The sequence below is a fragment of the Dreissena polymorpha genome, chromosome 14 (assembly GCF_020536995.1).
Source record: "Dreissena polymorpha isolate Duluth1 chromosome 14, UMN_Dpol_1.0, whole genome shotgun sequence".
Taxonomy (NCBI): Eukaryota; Metazoa; Mollusca; class Bivalvia; order Myida; family Dreissenidae; genus Dreissena; species Dreissena polymorpha.
Window position 1 is genome coordinate 56711271 of NC_068368.1, and position 20874 is coordinate 56732144.

The 20874-nt window shown below is 35.6% G+C and overlaps 1 protein-coding gene across 1 annotated transcript in view; it reads right to left on the reverse strand.

Annotated features, from left to right (window-relative positions):
* LOC127856921 (adenylate cyclase type 10-like) overlaps positions 1-20874 on the reverse strand; it is a 79394-nt gene that overhangs the window by 23597 nt on the left and 34923 nt on the right. Inside the window, exons 13-19 of the mRNA XM_052393118.1 lie at positions 20106-20342; positions 16533-16692; positions 13875-14064; positions 12791-12874; positions 10440-10729; positions 5012-5234; positions 3192-3459 (exon numbers count right to left, since the gene is read on the reverse strand). Coding sequence (XP_052249078.1) covers positions 3192-3459; positions 5012-5234; positions 10440-10729; positions 12791-12874; positions 13875-14064; positions 16533-16692; positions 20106-20342 — 1452 coding nt within the window. The remainder of the gene's footprint in view (positions 1-3191; positions 3460-5011; positions 5235-10439; positions 10730-12790; positions 12875-13874; positions 14065-16532; positions 16693-20105; positions 20343-20874) is intronic.

A 20874-nucleotide genomic window follows, 5' to 3' on the forward strand; every position in this document is an offset into this window, starting at 1 on the left:
GCATATAACCTACTATTGTACTACTGTCACTTTTATTATCCCCTATATATAAGTTATATTGAAGGGATAAGAACTTTTTGTGGGTTTTTCCTGCATTTAAATTTAATTTGGTATTTTTATCAATTCCATATTTTACTGGAATATCCCAGAACCTCAAATAACATATTGTTTTATCTTTGTAACCATTTGTACACTTAATAGTATCCATTTACCGTGCACTCCCTCTGGTCCAGGGGACAAAACCATCCTAAAAATAGTACACCCAAATTATCTCCCTTACCCTTAGACCAACCCAGTGGTATTACCCCTGCTGGAAACCCGACACATACACCAGCCTATAAAAAAATGCATATAGTACTGTACATCATGTAAATAATTTACTTTTTATGTTTAAAATAGTTGTTTTGTTTAATTTTTAACTGTAAAGTACATTGTTTTACTTACAAATTTTTATGTGGCCCTTTAAAGGTGACCGTTTGGCGACTAGTAAGTCATTACCTTTATTATTTAAATATTATTATTGACTTTTCTTTGAAATATTGTCATAACGCCACTCTGGGGGGACGTCTCTTCTTTATAGCCCAATATAATACAAGTTCCATACAGACAGGGTCTTATGTTGGAGCATCACGGCTATATTCCCTGTCTGCAAGTGTTCAACATTGAGCCACACATACAAAATAAATATTACCGTAGGTTTCCACGTATAGTGCGCAGTGTTTTACCTCAAAAATTCAAATTAAAAAGCTGGTGCGCGCTATACATTGATACAAGGCTATCCTGGCTGCTAAATTGGTAAAAAATATGTTGTGTAATCGTAAATAATCAAAATGGCCACCACGTTTTTTCCAGAAAACTACCACCCTATAATCGTACAGACTGAGGGGCCATTGTCCAAACAACAAGAAGTCGCTACTGGTAGATATGAACGCGGTAGAAGAAGTTTTGGTCAAAAATTAATTTGTTTGAATAAACTTGCGGACATTTCTTTGTTTGTGTTTTTACACTTCTTTATTGATGAATTCCGATGGGGATTGTTGTTGACATTCCGGAGAGCAGGCAAGGGTAGGTGCGAACGAGGTCTTTTTTGCGGGTAACCGTAGGTGTGAAAGGGGGTCATTTTGCACTTCGTAATTGGCAGATGTTATTGAGGAATATGTGCCACGACTTGTTAAGACGCTAATTGACATTTGAGACACTAATTGACACTTGAGAACGTGAAGATATGCAATTGCATTTTGTGTGTATCAATATTGAACGTTCAACAGTGGTGTACCTCAACAACACTGTATCCCTGTCTCCCAGGCGACATTCAATTTTACCAGTAATGCCCATGCTTTTCCCGAGGAAAAATCACACGATGTACACTAATTCTTATTTTCTCACGTTTTTCACGAAATGCACGTGGATTGTTAATCTTTTGCTTGAAAATTACAAAATTGTCAGAAAAATATAGTGCTATGCAACCCATGCTCCTAATCATAATGACGCTTCCTATTTTGAATGCTTAATTAAGCTTTCCAATGCCCCGGATCATTGGATTGTGCAATAGTAAAATGGCGGCCATTTTCGGTCCGATTTGGTGGTTTTATTGTCTTTAAATATTTTTTTCTCCATTTTTGCATTTAAAAAACAGCCTGCGCGCTATACACGGGAGCGCGCTATACGTGGAAACCTACGGTAATTACAATACAAAATAAAATTTAAAACTTAATTACAATATAAAATACAATTGTGCGATATATTTCTATACTAATGAATGTTTACATGCAAATCCCCTTTCATAGAGGAGAGCTATTCAATCAGGCTCTACCTTTCCTAACAATTAAGGTTCATAAATCTTATATCTCTCCATTGCTTCTGTTTCTTTATACACTTCAACACCGTTATTTTGAAGTCGTCGGGACCGTTAAAAAAACTTCGGATTAACGATAATTCGAAATAAACATTTGACAGAAGACTTCTTCGATTCTGTAAAAAATGAAACGTTGTGGAATTCACATGGTTCGGTTACATGCTCACTGAAAAGCGTAAACTAGTCAGATAGCAATAGATTTCCACTTGTAACAAACGGAGGAATAAAACGATTATTTTTCTTGTGTTTATTTTTGTCTTATTACAGAACATATAAAATATAATGAATAGCACAAATTATCAGACATACATACATATTAATACATTTTCGGAAATTAATTAACATTTTTTTTAACTAATACGCGATGTCTCTCTGAACACCGGCGTTCGCGAAGACGACAAAGGTGTAATTATCGGCTTTTGAGGAGCCACGACAAAGTTGTGAAATTACGCTCAGTATTTTGCAGTTTTGACTTCGGATTAAAGATTGTTAATAAGGTGCGAATTATAGTGTTGGGACCGACTGAATAACTTCGAATTAACGATTTCTTCGGTTTAACCAAGTTCGGATTAACAATGAAATTTTACATTAAACAAAGAAGAACCAATATCGGGACCCGAAAAATACTTCGAAATAACGGTGACTTCGGATTATCAGTGTTCGAAATAACGGTGTTGAAGTGTATATCATACAACTCTAACATAAGACTACATCTATCTTTAGATTTTATCATGTATGTAGACTAACAGTGGCAATGTTGAACCACTTTGTGATCTGGAGAATCCCTTAAATATTAATATTATTTTTATTTCCAACATATTACACATCCGTGTACTATTACTTTTTTCAAACATATTACACATTCGTGTAATTCTTTTCGTCTCAAATAACATATAATAGAATATTAAATAATAATATTAATAACGATAATAATAATTTAACGCACAGTATATATGTTAATCAGTGTGCTTGTGCAATTGTTTTTAACCAAAGTACAGAGGGTAAATAACCCCATTAGTCGTAGAGCGGACACCATGCTTAATGCTTGAAATGCACTAAGTGACCCTGTGACCTAGTTTTTGACCCGACATAACCCATATTCGAACTTGACCTAGATATTGTCTAGATGAAACTTCTGACCAAGTTTGGTGAAGATCGGATGAAAACTATTTGAATCAGAGAGCGGACACTGCTGTGGACGCCACCCGCACGCCCGCCCGCCGCCAAGGTGAAACTATAATACGTCCCGTTTTTTTAAAACAGGCGTATAAAAATCATTACTTTCTTGATCATTTTTCACGAGATTCATTTTTCCTGAATTTAAACTTTAACCGACCTTTCATGGCACTTGGTATGGGTATGTCCTCTGGTTTTACATCCTTTTCAAATACAGCCAGCCTGTGCTTGGCGGTAACAGCAGGCAGTTTCTTCGGCTTGATACTGCTGTTAGGCCGTGACATACTTGTCATGGCCCCTCCTGCACTTATCTGTGCCAGGTCAGACACCGTTAGATGGTTTTCATTGCGGCTCGGGGAGGCGTATAAGTAACCAGTCGCGGACAGAAAATCCTTTTCAGTGTCCATCATGTAATTTGAAGGTTGTACCTATACATAAATTGTTAAAAGAGATGAGATTTATGCAGAGAAAAGCGGTTAAAACAATATATTGTGTCCAGGAAAAACAGGGCTTATTGCACAGGCTTATCCAATTTCTGCTTTGGAGGTTAATTTTGTTCAATCTGTGGTGAGTGCTTGCACAGATTCCATACAGACTTTACTGACTTGATAACTGGTCAAATTTAAATACCATTGTATATAATAGACTTAACTTATTACATGTAGTTAAAATAATGCATGCAAATTCTCCATGTGTATGTCATGAATATGCGCACAAGATGTTAGTAAAGTACATTGTCTTAATGCTAACAATACCCCTAACTATGTTGCAAATTAGGAAAAACAAAGAGGTGATTCTGTACCATGGCATAAGTTTTCACATTTTTGCAAAATTATTGTGAGTTGGTCATTACAAGTGATCAATGTAATCATATTTCTTAAAAAATATAATAAACATGGATTCATAGTTAAAATAAATCAAAAGGCTAATATGCAAAAAAACTTTCATTTTCAAAATAATATATCATCTAACTGCCCCCCCCCCCCCTCCCCAAAACAAAGTCTTTCAATTGGTTATCTGGTTATCCAAAATTTTTAAGAATGACCGTAGGAAAACACTCTTCTAAAAGAGATACATTTCCTTTACTCTTTAGCTGTTTGGTGTTGAAGTCTTTAGACATTTAAATGTTGTGGAAATGTAAATATTAAAAACACAATTACATTTTAATATTTCTATAAGGAAAAAACATTGACTCTCACACAGAAGATTTTAGCTAAAACTTTCACTGAAGTTAAGATTTACCTTAGCTCAGTAAATACAAGCTCTGGTTTTTAAGATCAGGTAAATCAATTTGGGTGTTTTCCTTCCCATTTTTGGAAAAAGAGTCTGGTCAAATCGGGAATTTTTAAATCAATAAAATGGCAATTTGGGAAAAAAAATCATGACAAAATAGACCAAATTGGGATTTTATTTATCAATAAATATTGACACATCAGGCCATTTCCTGGAAATTTTCAGTAAAAATGCAATTCCTGCTATAAGTTCAGTGATTTGGGCTACAAGTCCAGTGATTTGGGAAAAACAAATTTAATATAACTCTATATAATAATTCAAATTAGGAGTACAAAATCATATTCATTAAAATTATATAATTTTTAGATGTTTATAAAATAAAATTGTGGTTTAATCATCATTAGACTCTTCTTTCTAAAAAAACAATACAAAGAATGGTTTGGGATGGGGTCCGTTTGCTTTAAGAACGGATACGTTTTACGTCCTTTTTATAATAACAGGAAAACGCTCGCACCTGAGCCATTAAAAAATATAATTTATGGTTAAATTTGTAAAAATACATAGTGCTTTGAGCTGCTTGGATCACAAAACTCAGTCATTTGAAGTAGCATTGTTCGTAAGAGCTTTAACTTTAGGTAAGATAAAAATTAAGAAATAACAGATAAGAAGACTATTCTTCTTTTAAGGCAACAACAAGTTTCGAGCCATGCCAAAATAACAAACCAAACTACGATTATCAGTTATTACCTTCACAGCAGCTACATGTAGTAACTTTTGAGTGGAGGGAAGTTCCAACTCTCTTGCAGGGGTCAAGGGTTTGATCAGATCTTGATTGGGAGCCACAGTTGACTGGGAAACTAGGTCCGATTGTCCATCATCATTGACAACCAAAAGTTGTTCGTTCTTAACCAAATCTCTCAGAAACTCCATGCACCACAGTGGCACACCATGTACACGCTCGCGCAGCAACCTGTTGCATCAAAATCGTACTGAAGCTACAACATCATCACAAACGCCACAAATACCGCTGTGGTGCTGTGTCAGTTATGCTAAATGGAAAATAACTCATGAATGTGTATATCAATGGGGATTAAAAAAGTGACTTGCTACATTTGAAATTCCAACCTAAGTCATTGAGAAATGTGGAATGTTCACTTTACAAACTTATAACATTTTATGTGGATTGACTGCCTGACCGATAGACGACAGAGTAACTCCAATAAATACGCTTCTTGCAGGGGTATACATATAAGCCTTGTTACACAAGTGTGTAAATGGTTATTCCAGATTTGCCTGTGTAGTACTCACAGGCTATTCAGGGACGACACTTTCTGCCTATTATTGATTTTCTTTCAAAAGAGACTTCAATTAATTAAAAAATTCCATTAAAGCAGAGAGTGTCACAGACTTATAGACGAGTTAACGCGTGACGTCACACGCACCTGCAAAGATTAGACTCCGCCCACTGTTTGGCAAAAAGAGGTGGAATTCATATAAGTGCATATAGAGAAGGTTGACATTATCATAGTTTTTATTGATAATCATGAACTGTATCAAATATAATTTTACTATTTATGTCTGAATAAAACATAAGCATGCGTGGACATTCATTTTTGGAACGATTATATTGTTGTTATCATTTGTTTTTACTAAAAACAAGCTCTGGAGTGGAACACTATCTACGAGCTCTGTATGCGGTTACCACAAAAATCTCTTCTAAACGCATCTTCACGTACATTTTAGAAACAAAATTTCAGAAATGGATTTTTTTTAGAATCAATTAAATTTAATGAAAGAACACAAATAAGGATGAAAACAAACAACAAATAGATCGCTTTTTGTTCGCAACATATAGTAACTGATTTTAACCTTTATATATCTGTACAAACTTACCTTGTTACACAACAAATAAATTCATAAATCCAATTGTTTTATTTAATTGTGCACACCAATTTTGACACTTTTGTTTCAGCATTTCTAACCTGGTGTTTAATTGCGCCGTTGTTCGTCACAAGCATATTATCTCGTTATGATCGGAGACTGCCCAGACAATTACTAAGAAAACATGCCGGTGTCATAAACATAGCAGCAATTTTTGTTGTCCAATTGGGAAAAGTACCCGTACCGGTCCAATTGGGAAAATTTGAGTCGTGAAAACCTGAAAATTGGGAAAAATCGAGTCGTGAAACCCTCAAATTGGGAAATTGGTGTATTTGATTTTATGCTCCCAAATACTAGACTTAGAATTGATTCTAAGTGTTTTCAAGCTGTCAATATTATATTTACCTAGGTTCAAACCATAGAGCTGCACAGGGAAACTTACAAAATGTTGCATTTTCCAAAAAAATAAATAAAAACAAGATGTGTTTGTGAAACACATTGTCCCCCTATATGATGTTTGACACTGTAGGATGACCTTGACCTTGTGAAAGATGACCTTGACCTTTACCTTTCACCACTCAAAATGTGCAGCTCCATGAGATACACATGCATGCCAAATATCAAGTTGCTATCTTCAATATTGCAAAAGTATTAATAAAATAAGCGATTTGGGCCACATATATTTGACCTCTGACCTTGAAGGATGACCTTGACCTTTCACCACTCAAAATGAGCAGCTCCATGAGATGCACATGCATGCCAAATATCAAGTTGCTATCTTCAATATTGCAAAAGTATTCATAAAATGAGCGATTTTGGCCACATATAATTGACCTCTGACCTTGAAGGATGACCTTGACCTTGACCTTTCACCACTCAAAATGTGCAGCTCCATGAGATACACATGCATGCCAAATATCAAGTTGCTATCTTCAATATTGCAAAAGTATTCATAAAATGAGCGATTTTGGCCACATATATTTGACCTCTGAACTTGAAGGATGACCTTGACCTTTCACCACTCAGAATGTGCAGCTTCATGAGATACACATGCATGCCAAATATGAAGTTGCTATCTTCAATATAGCAAAAGTTATTGCAAAATGTTAAAGTTGGCGCAAACAGACAGACCAACAGACCAACAGACAGACCAACAGACCCACAGACAGACCAACAGACAGGGCAAAAACAATATGTCCCCCACTACTATAGTGGGGGACATAAAAATTGTTTTTAATTTTTGTTTTGTTTTTACCTCAAATTGGGAATTTTTTGGCCTACAATTGGGAACTTTGTAGTTTTTTCGTAATTGGGAAAGTGCCGTTTACCGGTACTTTATAAAGAAGGAAAAAAATCGCTGCATAGGGACCTATACTCTAATTGGGCCCCTGCATAGACCACATGTGGCAGACTTTATGATACCTCCATGTCATCTCTTGGCATATTGAGCAGTCATATTGAGCAAGCCAAATATTAAAGGGGCCTTTTCACAGATTTTGGCATATTTTGAAGTTTGTCATTAAATGCTTTATATTGATAAATGTAAACATTGGATCTTAAAAGCTCCAGTAAAAAATCAAGAATAAAATTAAAACAAGGAAAACAAAGTAGCCGGTACCAGGGCTCGAACCAGTGACCCCCGGAGTCCTGGAATTAGTCTGAAGTAAAAACGCATTAGCCCTCTCGGCTATTCCGCCGGGCATATACAGTTAAGTATTTTATACTTTATATAAGCAATCTTCGTAGTTTCGTAAATTTAAACGACAACAACAGAACTCTCCAAATTATTCAATCGTTTCGCGTTGCAACGCTTTATAATTTTTAGGTTTTCAAATCGTCAAAAGAAACATATAATGGCTATATTGGACTATGGTAAATGTTCAGTATTACTGTTTCCTCACAAATATCATAACTAAAACGAAAATTTGCGAATCTGAAACAACTTTTTTCAATTTTGTCAATTTACCAAACCGTGAAAAGATCCCTTTAAAGCCAAAATACGTAACATTTGCTTTAATAAATAATTTAACAGATTAAAAAAAAGATGATATTTGTCTAAAACGGATTAATAGGAACATGTGTATTTATATGCTAGCCAGTTTAATATAATAATACAGTGCTTCATAACTTTAAATTTAAAATATTGTGCAATATAACTGTTACACAATTAATGTATTCAACGCGGGCACCAGCAAACGTAAACTCGGCAATTTAGTGTAAAGATTGTACGTTCTTGCAGTGCACGTAACACCATCATGAAACCAAGCAATCATAATTGATAAACAATATTTGCGTAAAATAAATTAAATAATTATTTATATATTTATCATAAAATGCTAGATTGTTACATGTATCACTCCTTATTACTTGTTAAGAGATTTCAATATACATGCAAAGACAGTTCAATTTGCACAAGATGCAGGTTTTATTTCCATTTGTATATTAAAATTTATTAATATTGTTATTCAATGGAAACGAAACGAAAATTCATTCTATGGAAAAGAAAATTACCACAACATTTAACGATTGTAATGTATTCCGTTTTTTATGGCTTTGTTTTATAATTGATTAAATGCGCCTCTTATAATACACTTTCGATCGCTGATGAACAGTGACAATATCCACACCGTTTATAGTTATAATCAAATTAATATATGTTTTATAAGTTTTGAAATATCATTTTTAAAGTCTTACTATAAACAAGATGTGTTTGTGAAACACAATGTCCCCCTATATAATGTTTGACCTTGAAGGATGACCTTGACCCCTATATGATGTTTGACCTTGAAGGATGACCTTGACCTTGACCCTTCACCACTCAAAATGTGCAGCTCCATGAGATACACATGCATTTCAAATATAAAATTGCTAGCTTCAATATTGCAGAAGTGACATTACATGAGCAATTTTGACCCATATATTTGACCTTGAAGGATGACCTTGACCTTTCACCACTCAAAATGTGCAGCTCCATGAGATACACATGCATGCCAAATATCAAGTTGCTATCTTCAATATTGCAAAAGTATTCATAAAATAAGCGATTTGGGCCACATATATTTGACCTCTGACCTTGAAGGATGACCTTGACCTTTCACCACTCAAAATGTGCAGCTCCATGAGATACACATGCATGCCAAATATCAAGTTGCTATCTTCAATATTGCAAAAGTACTCATAAATGAACGATTTTGGCCACATATATTTGACATCTGACCTTGAAGGATGACCTTGACCTTGACCTTTCACCACTCAAAATGTGCAGCTCCATGAGATACACATGCATGCCAAATATCAAGTTGCTATCTTGAATATTGAAATACTGCAAAAGTGTACATTAAATGAGCGATTTTGACCCATATATTTGACCTTTGACCTTGAAGGATGACCTTGACCTTGACCTTTTACCACTCAAAATGTGCAGCTCCATGAGATACATATGCATGCCAAATATCAAGTTGCTATCTTCAATATTGCAAAAGTTATTGCAAATGTTAAAGTTGGCGCAAACCAACCAACCAACCAACCAACAGACCAACCAACAGACAGGGCAAAAACAATATGTTCCCCACTACTATAGTGGGGGACATAAAAAGAATACGGCTAATTTATTGTTTTGTTGCGTGGTATTGTCAGTATTTAGTCTTCTGACCACGTTTACACTGAGGCTAATAACTAATTTGTATTTTTATAAAAAGGAAATTATATATATGAATATACATCTATTGGTACTAAATATGATATATTTGCACTATTGTTTAAGAGTTTATTTCTGATTTTTTATCGTTTAATTGACTAAACAAAAGCCCTTTATACATGTTTTACGTGACTGTAACCAGTGTTTTTGCCAACCAGTCAGTGTGCATGCGCGGAAAATCCCAAATGTAAACAATAACAATTAACTCGTCTATATGGGATGACATTTTTACACGCATGCATTAAACAAATTTTTTGCCAGAAGAAGAATCATACACATATTTACCCAATGCCTCCAAATAACTTCCAAAACAACTATATATGTGTCTTGTTCTGAGAAAACTGGGCTTAATTCATGTGCGTAAAGTGTTGTCCCAGATTAGCCTGTGCAGTTCGCACAGGCTAATCAGGGACGACACTTTCCGCTATAATGGTATTTTTAGTTTCAAGGAAGTCCCTCCTTACCGAAAATCAAGTTTAGGCGGAAAGTGTCGTCCTTGATTAGCCTGTGCAGACTGCACAGGCTAATCTGGGACGACACTTTACGCACATGCATAATGACCTGAGCTTTCACAGAACAAGACACATATATACAAACTTGTCAAGATCTCTCGGTATACTGATCACGTCCAGCATCTGGCATGCCAGGGGTGCCATGTACTTGGGCTCAAGACTCCCAAGGTCAACCACCTTGACCTGAGGGTCCTCCATGAAGTCCTTAGCTGCTCGACACGTTGGCACGTCCAGCAGGGTGGGTCGGATGGACAGAATGATGAGGCAGTGGCTCAGGTTGACCATCTCGCACAGGAACTGCCATGAAGAGGTGTCCACGTTGTGGGCATCATCTATCACTATCACACATTCACGTATGGCTTCTGAGTGCAGGCACTGTTAAGATTGAGCAACAGAGCTGCTAAACATTTTGGTTTTCTTTTTAAGAATGCTGACAGTGCACAATACCCCCACCTACCCCCAAACTAAAGTTTTGACCCAAAAGTAAGACCATGACCATTTAAGTTGGGAAAACAGTTTGATTTATTGATTGAATAAAAATAATCTCAATGTCCTTTATTGATAAAAAAAAATGTTACAATCAATATGATACTCAAAATAAGCCTTTGTAGAATTGAGTTAAATAGCGGACACTTAATCTGTAAATACCAAAGAAAGAGTTATGGTTCTTGTATTTTTACTTCCTGTTAAAGTCTTTTTATATTATACAAATTTTTACTCTGAACTTACAATGTTTTCAGCAGCTTTATGAAGTTCTTTCTTAACATTCTAAACTTTAATGATAATATGTATTGCAAAAGAACTTTCATAAAGGGCAATATCTACAGAGATACTATAGAAAGAATCCTGCACAACTTCTCAATTTCCCCCATTACTACACTAGAGAAAAAGTTATGTTTTTTGCAACCTGCACTTCCCCTTGATATCCTCAATCAATATATTAGAGAAAGGATTATGCACTACCTCTCCATGTCCTCTATCAATACACAATATTGCATCTTAATGCCTTTAATACTTATGAATATGCATGTCACATACAAAATTTAACAAGCAAATTGATATTCCCTGCCAAATAAATGCTTATATAATAAATAAAAAAAGTGTTCTGGATGGAATGTGTGATTTTTACTTTGTGTGTGACTTTGACCATGACCCTAGCTACCTGGATCTTATATTTGACACTCAGCTAGATAATGGAGAACAATTGTGGACAGTTATTACAGAATCCCTTGATGAATAGTAAAGGAATGACTAAATAATGAACAATTCATCAAATTTGTGACCTTTGATCTCAATGTGTGACCTTGACCTTAGCCCCTAGGATTATGGGTGTTGAATGTGAAGCACCCCCAGATGATTGAGAACAACTATGGCAAGTTTCATGGCTTTGGCTCATGTTTTAGTGGAGATAAAGCTCTAAGCTTATATTAAAAAGCATTTTTTCAAGATACAAAAGAACCATTACTCTGTTATTAACAGATGGTGTACAATGCCATTTAGCGTGCATCATCCTCTTATCCATATATATTATACTCACACCAAGTTTCAATGAAATCCCCCAAAGCACTTGCAAGATATGGCTCTGGACACAAAAGTGGCATTTTTTTAAGATACAAAGGGCTATAACTCCGTTATTAACAGATGGTGTACAATGCCATTTGGCGTGCATCGTCCTCTTATCCATATATATACTCATACTAAGTTTCAATGAAATCCCCCAAAGCACTTCAAAGATATGGCTCCGGACACAAAAGTGCCGGACGGACGGAAAGACGGACGGACGGATTGACAACGCCAAAACAATATCCCTCCGCCTATGGCAGAGGATAATAAGGGCAATAAAGTACCCCATAATTACCAAAGAGTAAATAACACAGCATTTTCTCTTAAAGCAATCTATCATTAAATTTGACTCTCTTCAATAATGGCTGAGTTATGGTCCACACAAGAAACTTTCATAGCATTTCAAATTGCCGTTTCCATTGGCAATCTAATCTTAAAGTTGGTGGTTACAACAGAATTTCATTCAAAATCAAGAGAAAAAAAGAGGGTATTTAACAAAGCGCACTAAGTGGCCCTGTGACCTAGTTTTTGACCTGCCATGACCCATGTTCTAACATGGCCTAGACATCATCTAGATACAACTTCTGACCAAGTTTGGTGAAGCCCTGATGAAAACTACTTGAATTAGAGAGCGGACACCATGCTCAATGTTTAAAGCGTACTAACCCGGCATGACCCATATTCGAATTTGACCTAGAAATCATCTAGATACAACATCTGACCAAGTTTAGTGAAGATTGGATGAAAATAAATTGAATTAGAGAGCGGACACTAAATACGGACTGACCGACCGACCGACAGACAAGCTCACTCCTGTATACCCCCCTAAACTTCGTTTGTGGGGGTGTAATAAAAGTGTAATTTACAATCTACCTTTGCCGCTATTGCTCTCAGCAACTGTTGCCGCTTACTCTGTTCATTAAACTTGGCACCAATCAAGGAGTCTGGAGTCTCGAGCTTGTAAATTAAAAATAAGCAGAGATTTAGAGAAACAAAGTATGACTAATTTAGATTTAATTGACATTGAAATGACTAACAAAGCAACTAAGTAAATGTATTTCATTGATCATCTCTAAATGTTTTACTCAACACCTATTTCAGGTGATAATATTCAAATCAAACTTTAAAAACACAATTTTAGATAGTCATAATAGAGAACAAGGGACAAAATTGTCACAAAACCAGGTTTTCAACTCAAATTGTGACCTTGACCTTGGAGATATTGACGTAATTGTTTTGCGCAACACACCGTCCAATGATGGTGAAAAAGGTGCCAAATGATTATTAAATCTCACAATGATTGACATAGTTATGGCCCGGACAAGCTCATTTATGGCCATTTTTGACCTTTGAACTCAAAGTGTGGCCTTGACCTTGGAGATATTGACATTATTATTTCGTGCGACACACTGTCCAATGCTGGTGAACAAATGTGCCAAATGATTATAAAATCTCTCAATGATTGACATAGTTATGGCCCGGACAAGCTCATTTATGGCCGTTTTTGACCTTTGAACTCAAAGTGTGACCTTGACCTGGGAGATATTGATGTAATTCTTTTGCGCGACACACCATCCAATGATGGTGAACAAATGTGTTAAATGATTTTAAAATCTCACCATGAACGACATAGTTATGGCCTGGACAAGCTTGTTCCGCCTTCCCGCCAGCCAGCCCGCCCACCCGTCGACATTTGCCAATCTAATAACCAGTTTTTTCCTTCGGAAAACCTGGTTAAAAATACCTCCCATGCAATGCAGCACTTTATAATATGAAGGCAAAACAGACAAACATTTTTCAACCAATGAATTAAAAGTTGAATTAACATATGCCTCCAATGTCTTATAGCATATATCCAACATTATACAAAAATCTATGAATTATAGATCCAACAAATAATCCTGATTGTATGAACCCACAAAAAAAATAAAAAAATAAATGGATACAGAAATAATACCTGGCAATCTAGGATGCCATTAAGTAGAAACAAGTACTGGGCATTGTTCACTCCTACGGCATCCGTTAGGTACGCATCTTTTGAGAGCTTTTCAGAGAAGCCAGTGTAACGCAAGAGACTTTGTAGTATGTGGCTGGTTATAAAATATGGATAGCTGCTGTCCTCCAAATCACATTGACATGATATCACTCTGCAAAAATAATTCATATACAACCTTGTTTATGTACAAGGGCTGTTTGTAAAACATGCATGCCCCCATATGGGCTGTCAGTTGCAGTGGCAGCCATTGTGTGAAGATGATTTTTGTCACTGTGACCTTGACCTTTGACCTAGTGACCTGAAAATCAATAGGGGTCATCTGCAAGTCATGATCAATGTACCTATGAAGTTTCATGATCCTAGGCCTAATTATTCTCGAGTTATCATCAGGAAACCATTTTACTGTTTCGAGTCACTGTGACCTTGACCTTTGACCTAGTGACCTGAAAATTACTAGGGTCATCTGCCAGTCATGATCAATGAACCTATGAAGTTTCATGATCCTAGGTGTAAGCATTCTTGAGTTATCATCCGGAAACCATTTTACTATTTCGAGTCACTGTGACCTTGACCTTTGAACTAGTGACCTGAAAATCAATACGGGTCATCTGCCAGTCATGATCAATGTTCTTATGAAGTTTCAAGATCCTAGGCAAAAGCATTCTTGAGTTATCATCCGGAAACCATTTTACTGTTTCGAGTCACTGTGACATTGACCTTTGACCTGATGACCTGAAAATCGATAGGGGTCATCTGCCAGTCATGATGAATGTACCTATGATGTTTCATGATCCTAGGCGTAAGCATTCTTGAGTTATCACCCTGAAACCATTTTACTGTTTCGAGTCACTGTGACCTTGACCTTTGACCTAGTGACCTGAAAATCAATAGGGGTCATCTGCCAGTCATGATCCAAAATGTTTTTATGAAGTTTCATGATCCTAGGAGAAAGCATTCTTGAGTTATCATCTGGAAACCCTTTTACTATTTTGAGTCACTGTTACCCTGACCTTTGACCTAGTGACCTGAAAATCAATAGGGGTCAACTGCCAGTCATGATCAATGTACCTATGAATTTTCATGATCCTAGGCCTAAGCATTCTTGAGTTATCATCCGGAAACCATTTTACTATTTTGAGTCACTGTGACCTTGACCTTTGAACTATTGACCTGAAAATCAATAGGGGTCATCTGACAGTCATGATCAATGTACCTATGAACTTTCATGATCCTAGGCCTAAGCGTTCTTGAGTTATCATCTGGAAACCATCTGGTGGACGGACTGACGGACGGACATGAGCAAAACAATATACCCCCTCTTCTTGGAAGGGGGGGATAAAAATATGGCACAATCAATGGTATTCTGATTAATACTTCACTTTGGTTTGTGAATTCAGTGCACAAACAACACCTGTGTTCTGTTCTAAATTATTTTATTTCTATTTCAGGAGACTCAAGTAACAACAAGGGCTGTTTGTAAAACATGCATGCCCCCCATATGGGCTGTCCGTTGTAGTGGCAGCCATTGTGTGAATACGTTTTTTGTCACTGTGACCTTGACCTTGACCTAGTGACCTGAAAATCAATAGGGGTCATCTGCGAGTCACGATCAATGTAATATGAAGTGTCATGATCCTAGGCAAAAGCGTTCTTGAGTGATCATCCGAAAATCATTTTACTATTTCCGGTCACCGTGACCTTGACCTTTGACCTTGTGACCTCAAAATCAATAGGGGTCATCTGCGAGTCATGATCAATCTACCTATGAAGTTTCATGATCCTAGGCATATGCGTTCTTGAGTTATCATCCGAAAACCCTTTTACTATTTCCGGTCACCATGACCTTGACCTAGTGATCTCAAAATCAATAGGGGTCATCTGCCAGTCATGATCAATCTACCCATGAAGTTTCATGATCCTAGGCGTATGCATTCTTGAGTTATCATCCGGAAACCATTTTACCATTTCGGGTCACCGTGACCTTGACCTTTGACCTAGTGTCCTCAAAATCAATAGGGGTCAACTGCAAGTCATGATCAATGTACCTATGAAGTTTCATGATCCTAGGCCCAAGCGTTCTTGAGTTATCATCTGACAACCACCTGGTGGACGGACCGACAGACCGACCGACAGACCGACCGACATGAGCAAAGCAATATACCCCCTCTTCTTCAAAGGGGGGCATAAATATTGCATATTTCTTCAGTAGTTTCACAACAAGACTATTAACAAAGCAAAACTGAATAATAAACTTATTTATATTATAACATTCTTTGACTTATAGAGCCCCTTACCAAATTAGAATAAATTCATAGCACTTTCCAGAATTATATCATGATGCAACAAATATTTATTTTATATGCTTGACAAAAAATGGGCAGGTAAGCTTAATCATCTTGCCATGCTTGTAAGGCTAGCAAAATATGAAGGTAGTACATGAACATGATGCTGTCACAGACTGTGTATGCCGCTCCTTGTAACAAATTCCAAATGTGGGTACAGAAATCGTCATTTAATCACAACTACACGTAATCCTTCTTAAAATCCCTTAAAAATCAAACGTATGAAATCTGAAATGAAAATTAATCTGGGTAAAGAAATGGGTTATCCCACCATCACCTGAATCCAGCCTGCTGAGACATGCTGAGTATCTGGTCCAGGAGCCTGGTCTTGCCAATGCCTGCAGGTCCGCTGAACACGAGGTGCCTGTGGTGTGCAGGTGCCTCACTCCTCATGGCTGCCACCTGGTCTCCAAACATGAACTCCTCCATCTGACGACCTAATTTGATCCAACATGGTGAATGCTTTTTGTACATTTAAAAAAAAATGAAAAGGCCAAAGGCCTTAGGTTGTTCATCTGAGACACAAAGAAATTAACTGTTTTGATTAAATTTTGCAATGTGCAAAGAACCATTTTAGATCGCAAATAGGATAACTTTAAAGCAAAATATTCTTAGCAAGTGTATAGAAAATGATTTCACAAAAAATGTTGCCTTTAGAGTGTTCGCAAGCTTTTTAGTAGATCTGACCCAGTGAGCTTGTGTTAAATACCAAGTGAACTAGTTTCAATTTCCGTCAAGATATATTTGGGATAAATTTTCTTACAGTGTCGTGTTTTTTGAGGAATAAATGAGGACTTTAGAGGGTTCACAAGTTCTTTCCTTAATTTAGTCTTACAATCTAGTTAAGAATCAATGTTCTTAGCAAGTTTCACGATTATTGGGCTATTAAAATGCGACCACCACAGTATTTATTTCACTGTTTTCCAAAAGTCATATAAGGAAAACTGCCCCATCTCCAGGCTGCTATGTTTTTCAACAGACTTAAGAATTGTTCATGATGATCGGGCACAGAAATGTGACTTCTTGAGTCTTTAAAAGGTATTAACTATAGCCATTTATTGAAAACTTGCCTGCTACCAGCGTGGCCATGTGTTTCGAAGGAACCATTTTCAAACTTGGCCGAGATATCATTAGGAAAATTGTTCAAACAAATTTTATGATTGGGATAAATAATTGGAGTCTAGAGGGTTCACAAGCTTTTTCTATAAGTTATTCTTGTGGCTTTTTGACCACATGTGACCTAGTCAACTTTGCTTAAATAAAGACAATCCCAGAAATTGATAACTCCCGGATTACCGCCCCTGAATACTTACGCGCCTCCAAAACGGTACTGAAGAAAACAACAGGGACATATATGTTTACATAGGTCCCTGAACAAAAGAAGAAGGCGAAACGATTTTATTGAATATATTTGAAGATTTAAAAAGTTTCTGTTATCGATATGATAATAACATAATAGTTTGTGTTTTTTTAATATCAGTTATTACGTAATTAAGAGAAATAAGGTTCATCTGCATTCAATTAAGAGTAATAAATCTCAGCATAAACAGGGACCTATTTGTATAGGTCCCTGGCGAGAATAAGGTCTTGATTGTCTTTAAACATGTTATTTAAAGGTGACACATGATATGTTATTTTAATTACGGTATCTACACATGTGCAGACATGTGGTGTCACGGGCATACCCATAAACGCTTTAAATCCACAATTGGGACATCGCCTCCCATTCAGCGTATTTGTTCGCTCCTTTATCGCTGATGTTTTTTCTTCAAGACCTTTATCTTGCTGAAATTAATCATCCATAATAAACGAAGAAAAAAATCACTTATTTTGTTTCGTGTTTTTATTTTTTAATCGTAAATTTAGACTTTATAACGAAAAATGAATATAGACATACGTTTAGGAAATCTAGAGAACACAATTGGAACTATTCAAGTTTATTTAAGGCTCCATATTTTTCATCATAACATGTTTATCGTGAATTTAGATGTTATTAAGAAAATTTAACAGATAATGAAATCAGTTTAGAAAATATTGAGAACAGCCCAAAACAGTTTATTTCAGACTATAAACTTTGGTATTACTATGTTAAATGTTATTTCAATAATAATAATTATAAGAAAGTTATAGGCAAAAGCTGATATGTCCTTTTCAAAAAAAGAGTATGCCATGTCCTGACATCTTACACAGTTTTGCAAATGAATAGCTCCGGTACTTGTTCATTTAGAATCACAAAATTCATATCTGGCTAGTGATTTTTGTATGAGCTTGAGAGCGATTTTTAAATAAAAGAAATTGCTAAAATACACTTTAGTTTTAGACTCAACCAGATACATACTTTTAATTTAAAAATGTTTGCCTCTACTTGAAATCTTACAGAGGTTTGCTAATAAATATTTCTGGACCAATTTTATAATCACAAACTTCTTTTCGGCTATAGATTTTTATATTATCTTTAAAATGACATTTACAAGGGAAATATTAATAACGAAATGGAAAATGTATAGACAAACAAAGATATGTACTATTCAATAAAAAAAAGTCGGCCTCGGTCTTGAATCTTACAAAGTTTCTAATTGAGTACCTCAGGAACTATAGAAGTACGGCATGATAAGAATAATACAGGCTTAAACAAAGGCAGACATCTACTTTTTCAATAAAATTGTCTAACCTCAGTCCTGAAATCTTTCAAGTTACGCTCATAATAATATCTCCGGCACTATTCACGCTCAAATCACAACTGTTTACTTCGGACATTAGATATTTCTATAACCTTTATAATTTTCATTGAATAATTTTATTCCATAAAGAAATAATTAAATTTTATACAAAGGCATTACTGAAAGATATGCTTAAGAAACAAACTCGACCTTAAACATTACGTGTTGTCACTGAATATTGTTGCAGAGACACATATTTTATAAATCTATGTGTATATTTCTTATTTAACTTATATTGATTAACGATGTGATACATATGACACTTGGTTTCATGTTTCAATTGTTTTCAATCCTTTTGTGAGAAGTCATAAAGTACTGTTTATTGGAATAAAGCGGGTGTACACTATGATCACGCTGTAATCTGCCAAATTCTTCAGTACCGTCAGGATCAGCGGGTCACGTGATAGCCAATATGGCGGCGGTCAATTTATCGATTCTGGGATTGTCTATTATTAGGACAAACATTTCAAGATTGGGCAATTAAAAATGCCTCTATATTGTTCACAGGGTAAATGTTGAGGACAGACAAAATGGTGAACCAGTGTTGTTTTTATGGTAAATATGGGGCACAAATTTGGCCCAATTTTGGCCACATTTTTCCAATCTCTAAAAGTATGCATTTTTCCCAAATGACTGGCTGAAATTTCCAATATAAGGTTAATCAAAACAAACATTGTTTTAATCACAATTTTCAGTTCATCGCCCTTTCCATTTTTATCAGTTGTACATTAGTAAATAAAATATTGATAACATTTTATTCTTGACTTGATAGTATTTGTTATAAAAAAACAACACCAATTTACCACTTTTAGTTAAAACAATGCAATTTTTCCCTAATACAAATGGCCTATATCCAAAATGGTGAAATAAAAACACTGTGAGTACAAAAGCTCGACGTAAGCACGATGTGGTAAGGTGAGCTTAAAACAAACATTCCTATTTTCCTTTTCCAGTAACCAGAGTTAATTCTTACCAATGGTCACTCCAATGCATGCTTTCAAACAAGATGGGCAAATGATTTTGTGAATCCTATGTACCCTTATACAGATAAAATATACTTGTTCTTCAACTTTTGTAAATTGTTTATTAAATTGTTTATAAACTCTAGCATTTCAAACTAAAATACATACCAAGTATAGGATACATTGAGTGGGTGATCTGTTTAGCAACAGTTTTCTGTTCTCCAGAAAATCCTGCAAACTCCCGAATTACACCCACGTTTTTCAAGCCTTTCAATTGCTTTGTAGCCATTTCCACAAAGTACGAGGCAGGTAGTCGGCAGGTTTGGAATGTGTCCGTATCGCAGGTGACTTTGTCGGGGTAATTCATCATCAACCGAGCAGCCATGTTCACCTTCCTACCAATAACTGCAAACCGCAGGATGTATTATAAAGCACAATATTAAGTGAGTAGACTGGACAAAGTCTTTAATTAGAAGCTTGAAAAGAGACTAGGCCATGAGATAAGCCGAAATGTTTTATTGTATGATAAACTGTATCTTAATCCTAAAATAATCCAATTATTATTATGTTATAATGTATCATGTAAACAGCAATATAATAAGTCAATTTTTTCCCTTGCTGTTTTTTCTGTTATATACATTTGGAATCATGTAATATTAAATTAAAAAGTGTTCTTGAGATAGCAATCAAATAAACAAGTGCTAAAAATAATTATAGGACAAGACCATACTTTATTTAACCTGATATCATTAAATCAATCTATGCATTTCAAAACAAAATAAAACTCATGTTCTATTGCACTAAAGTGTTGCTGTATGTTTTGAGTTCAAGTATACAATTAACCAAATAAAACAACTGTTTACAGCTTGATAAATATGAAATCTATAACAGAAAGTTACAAGCATTACTTATCTGTCAAGGCGGTATGAAATAAGGA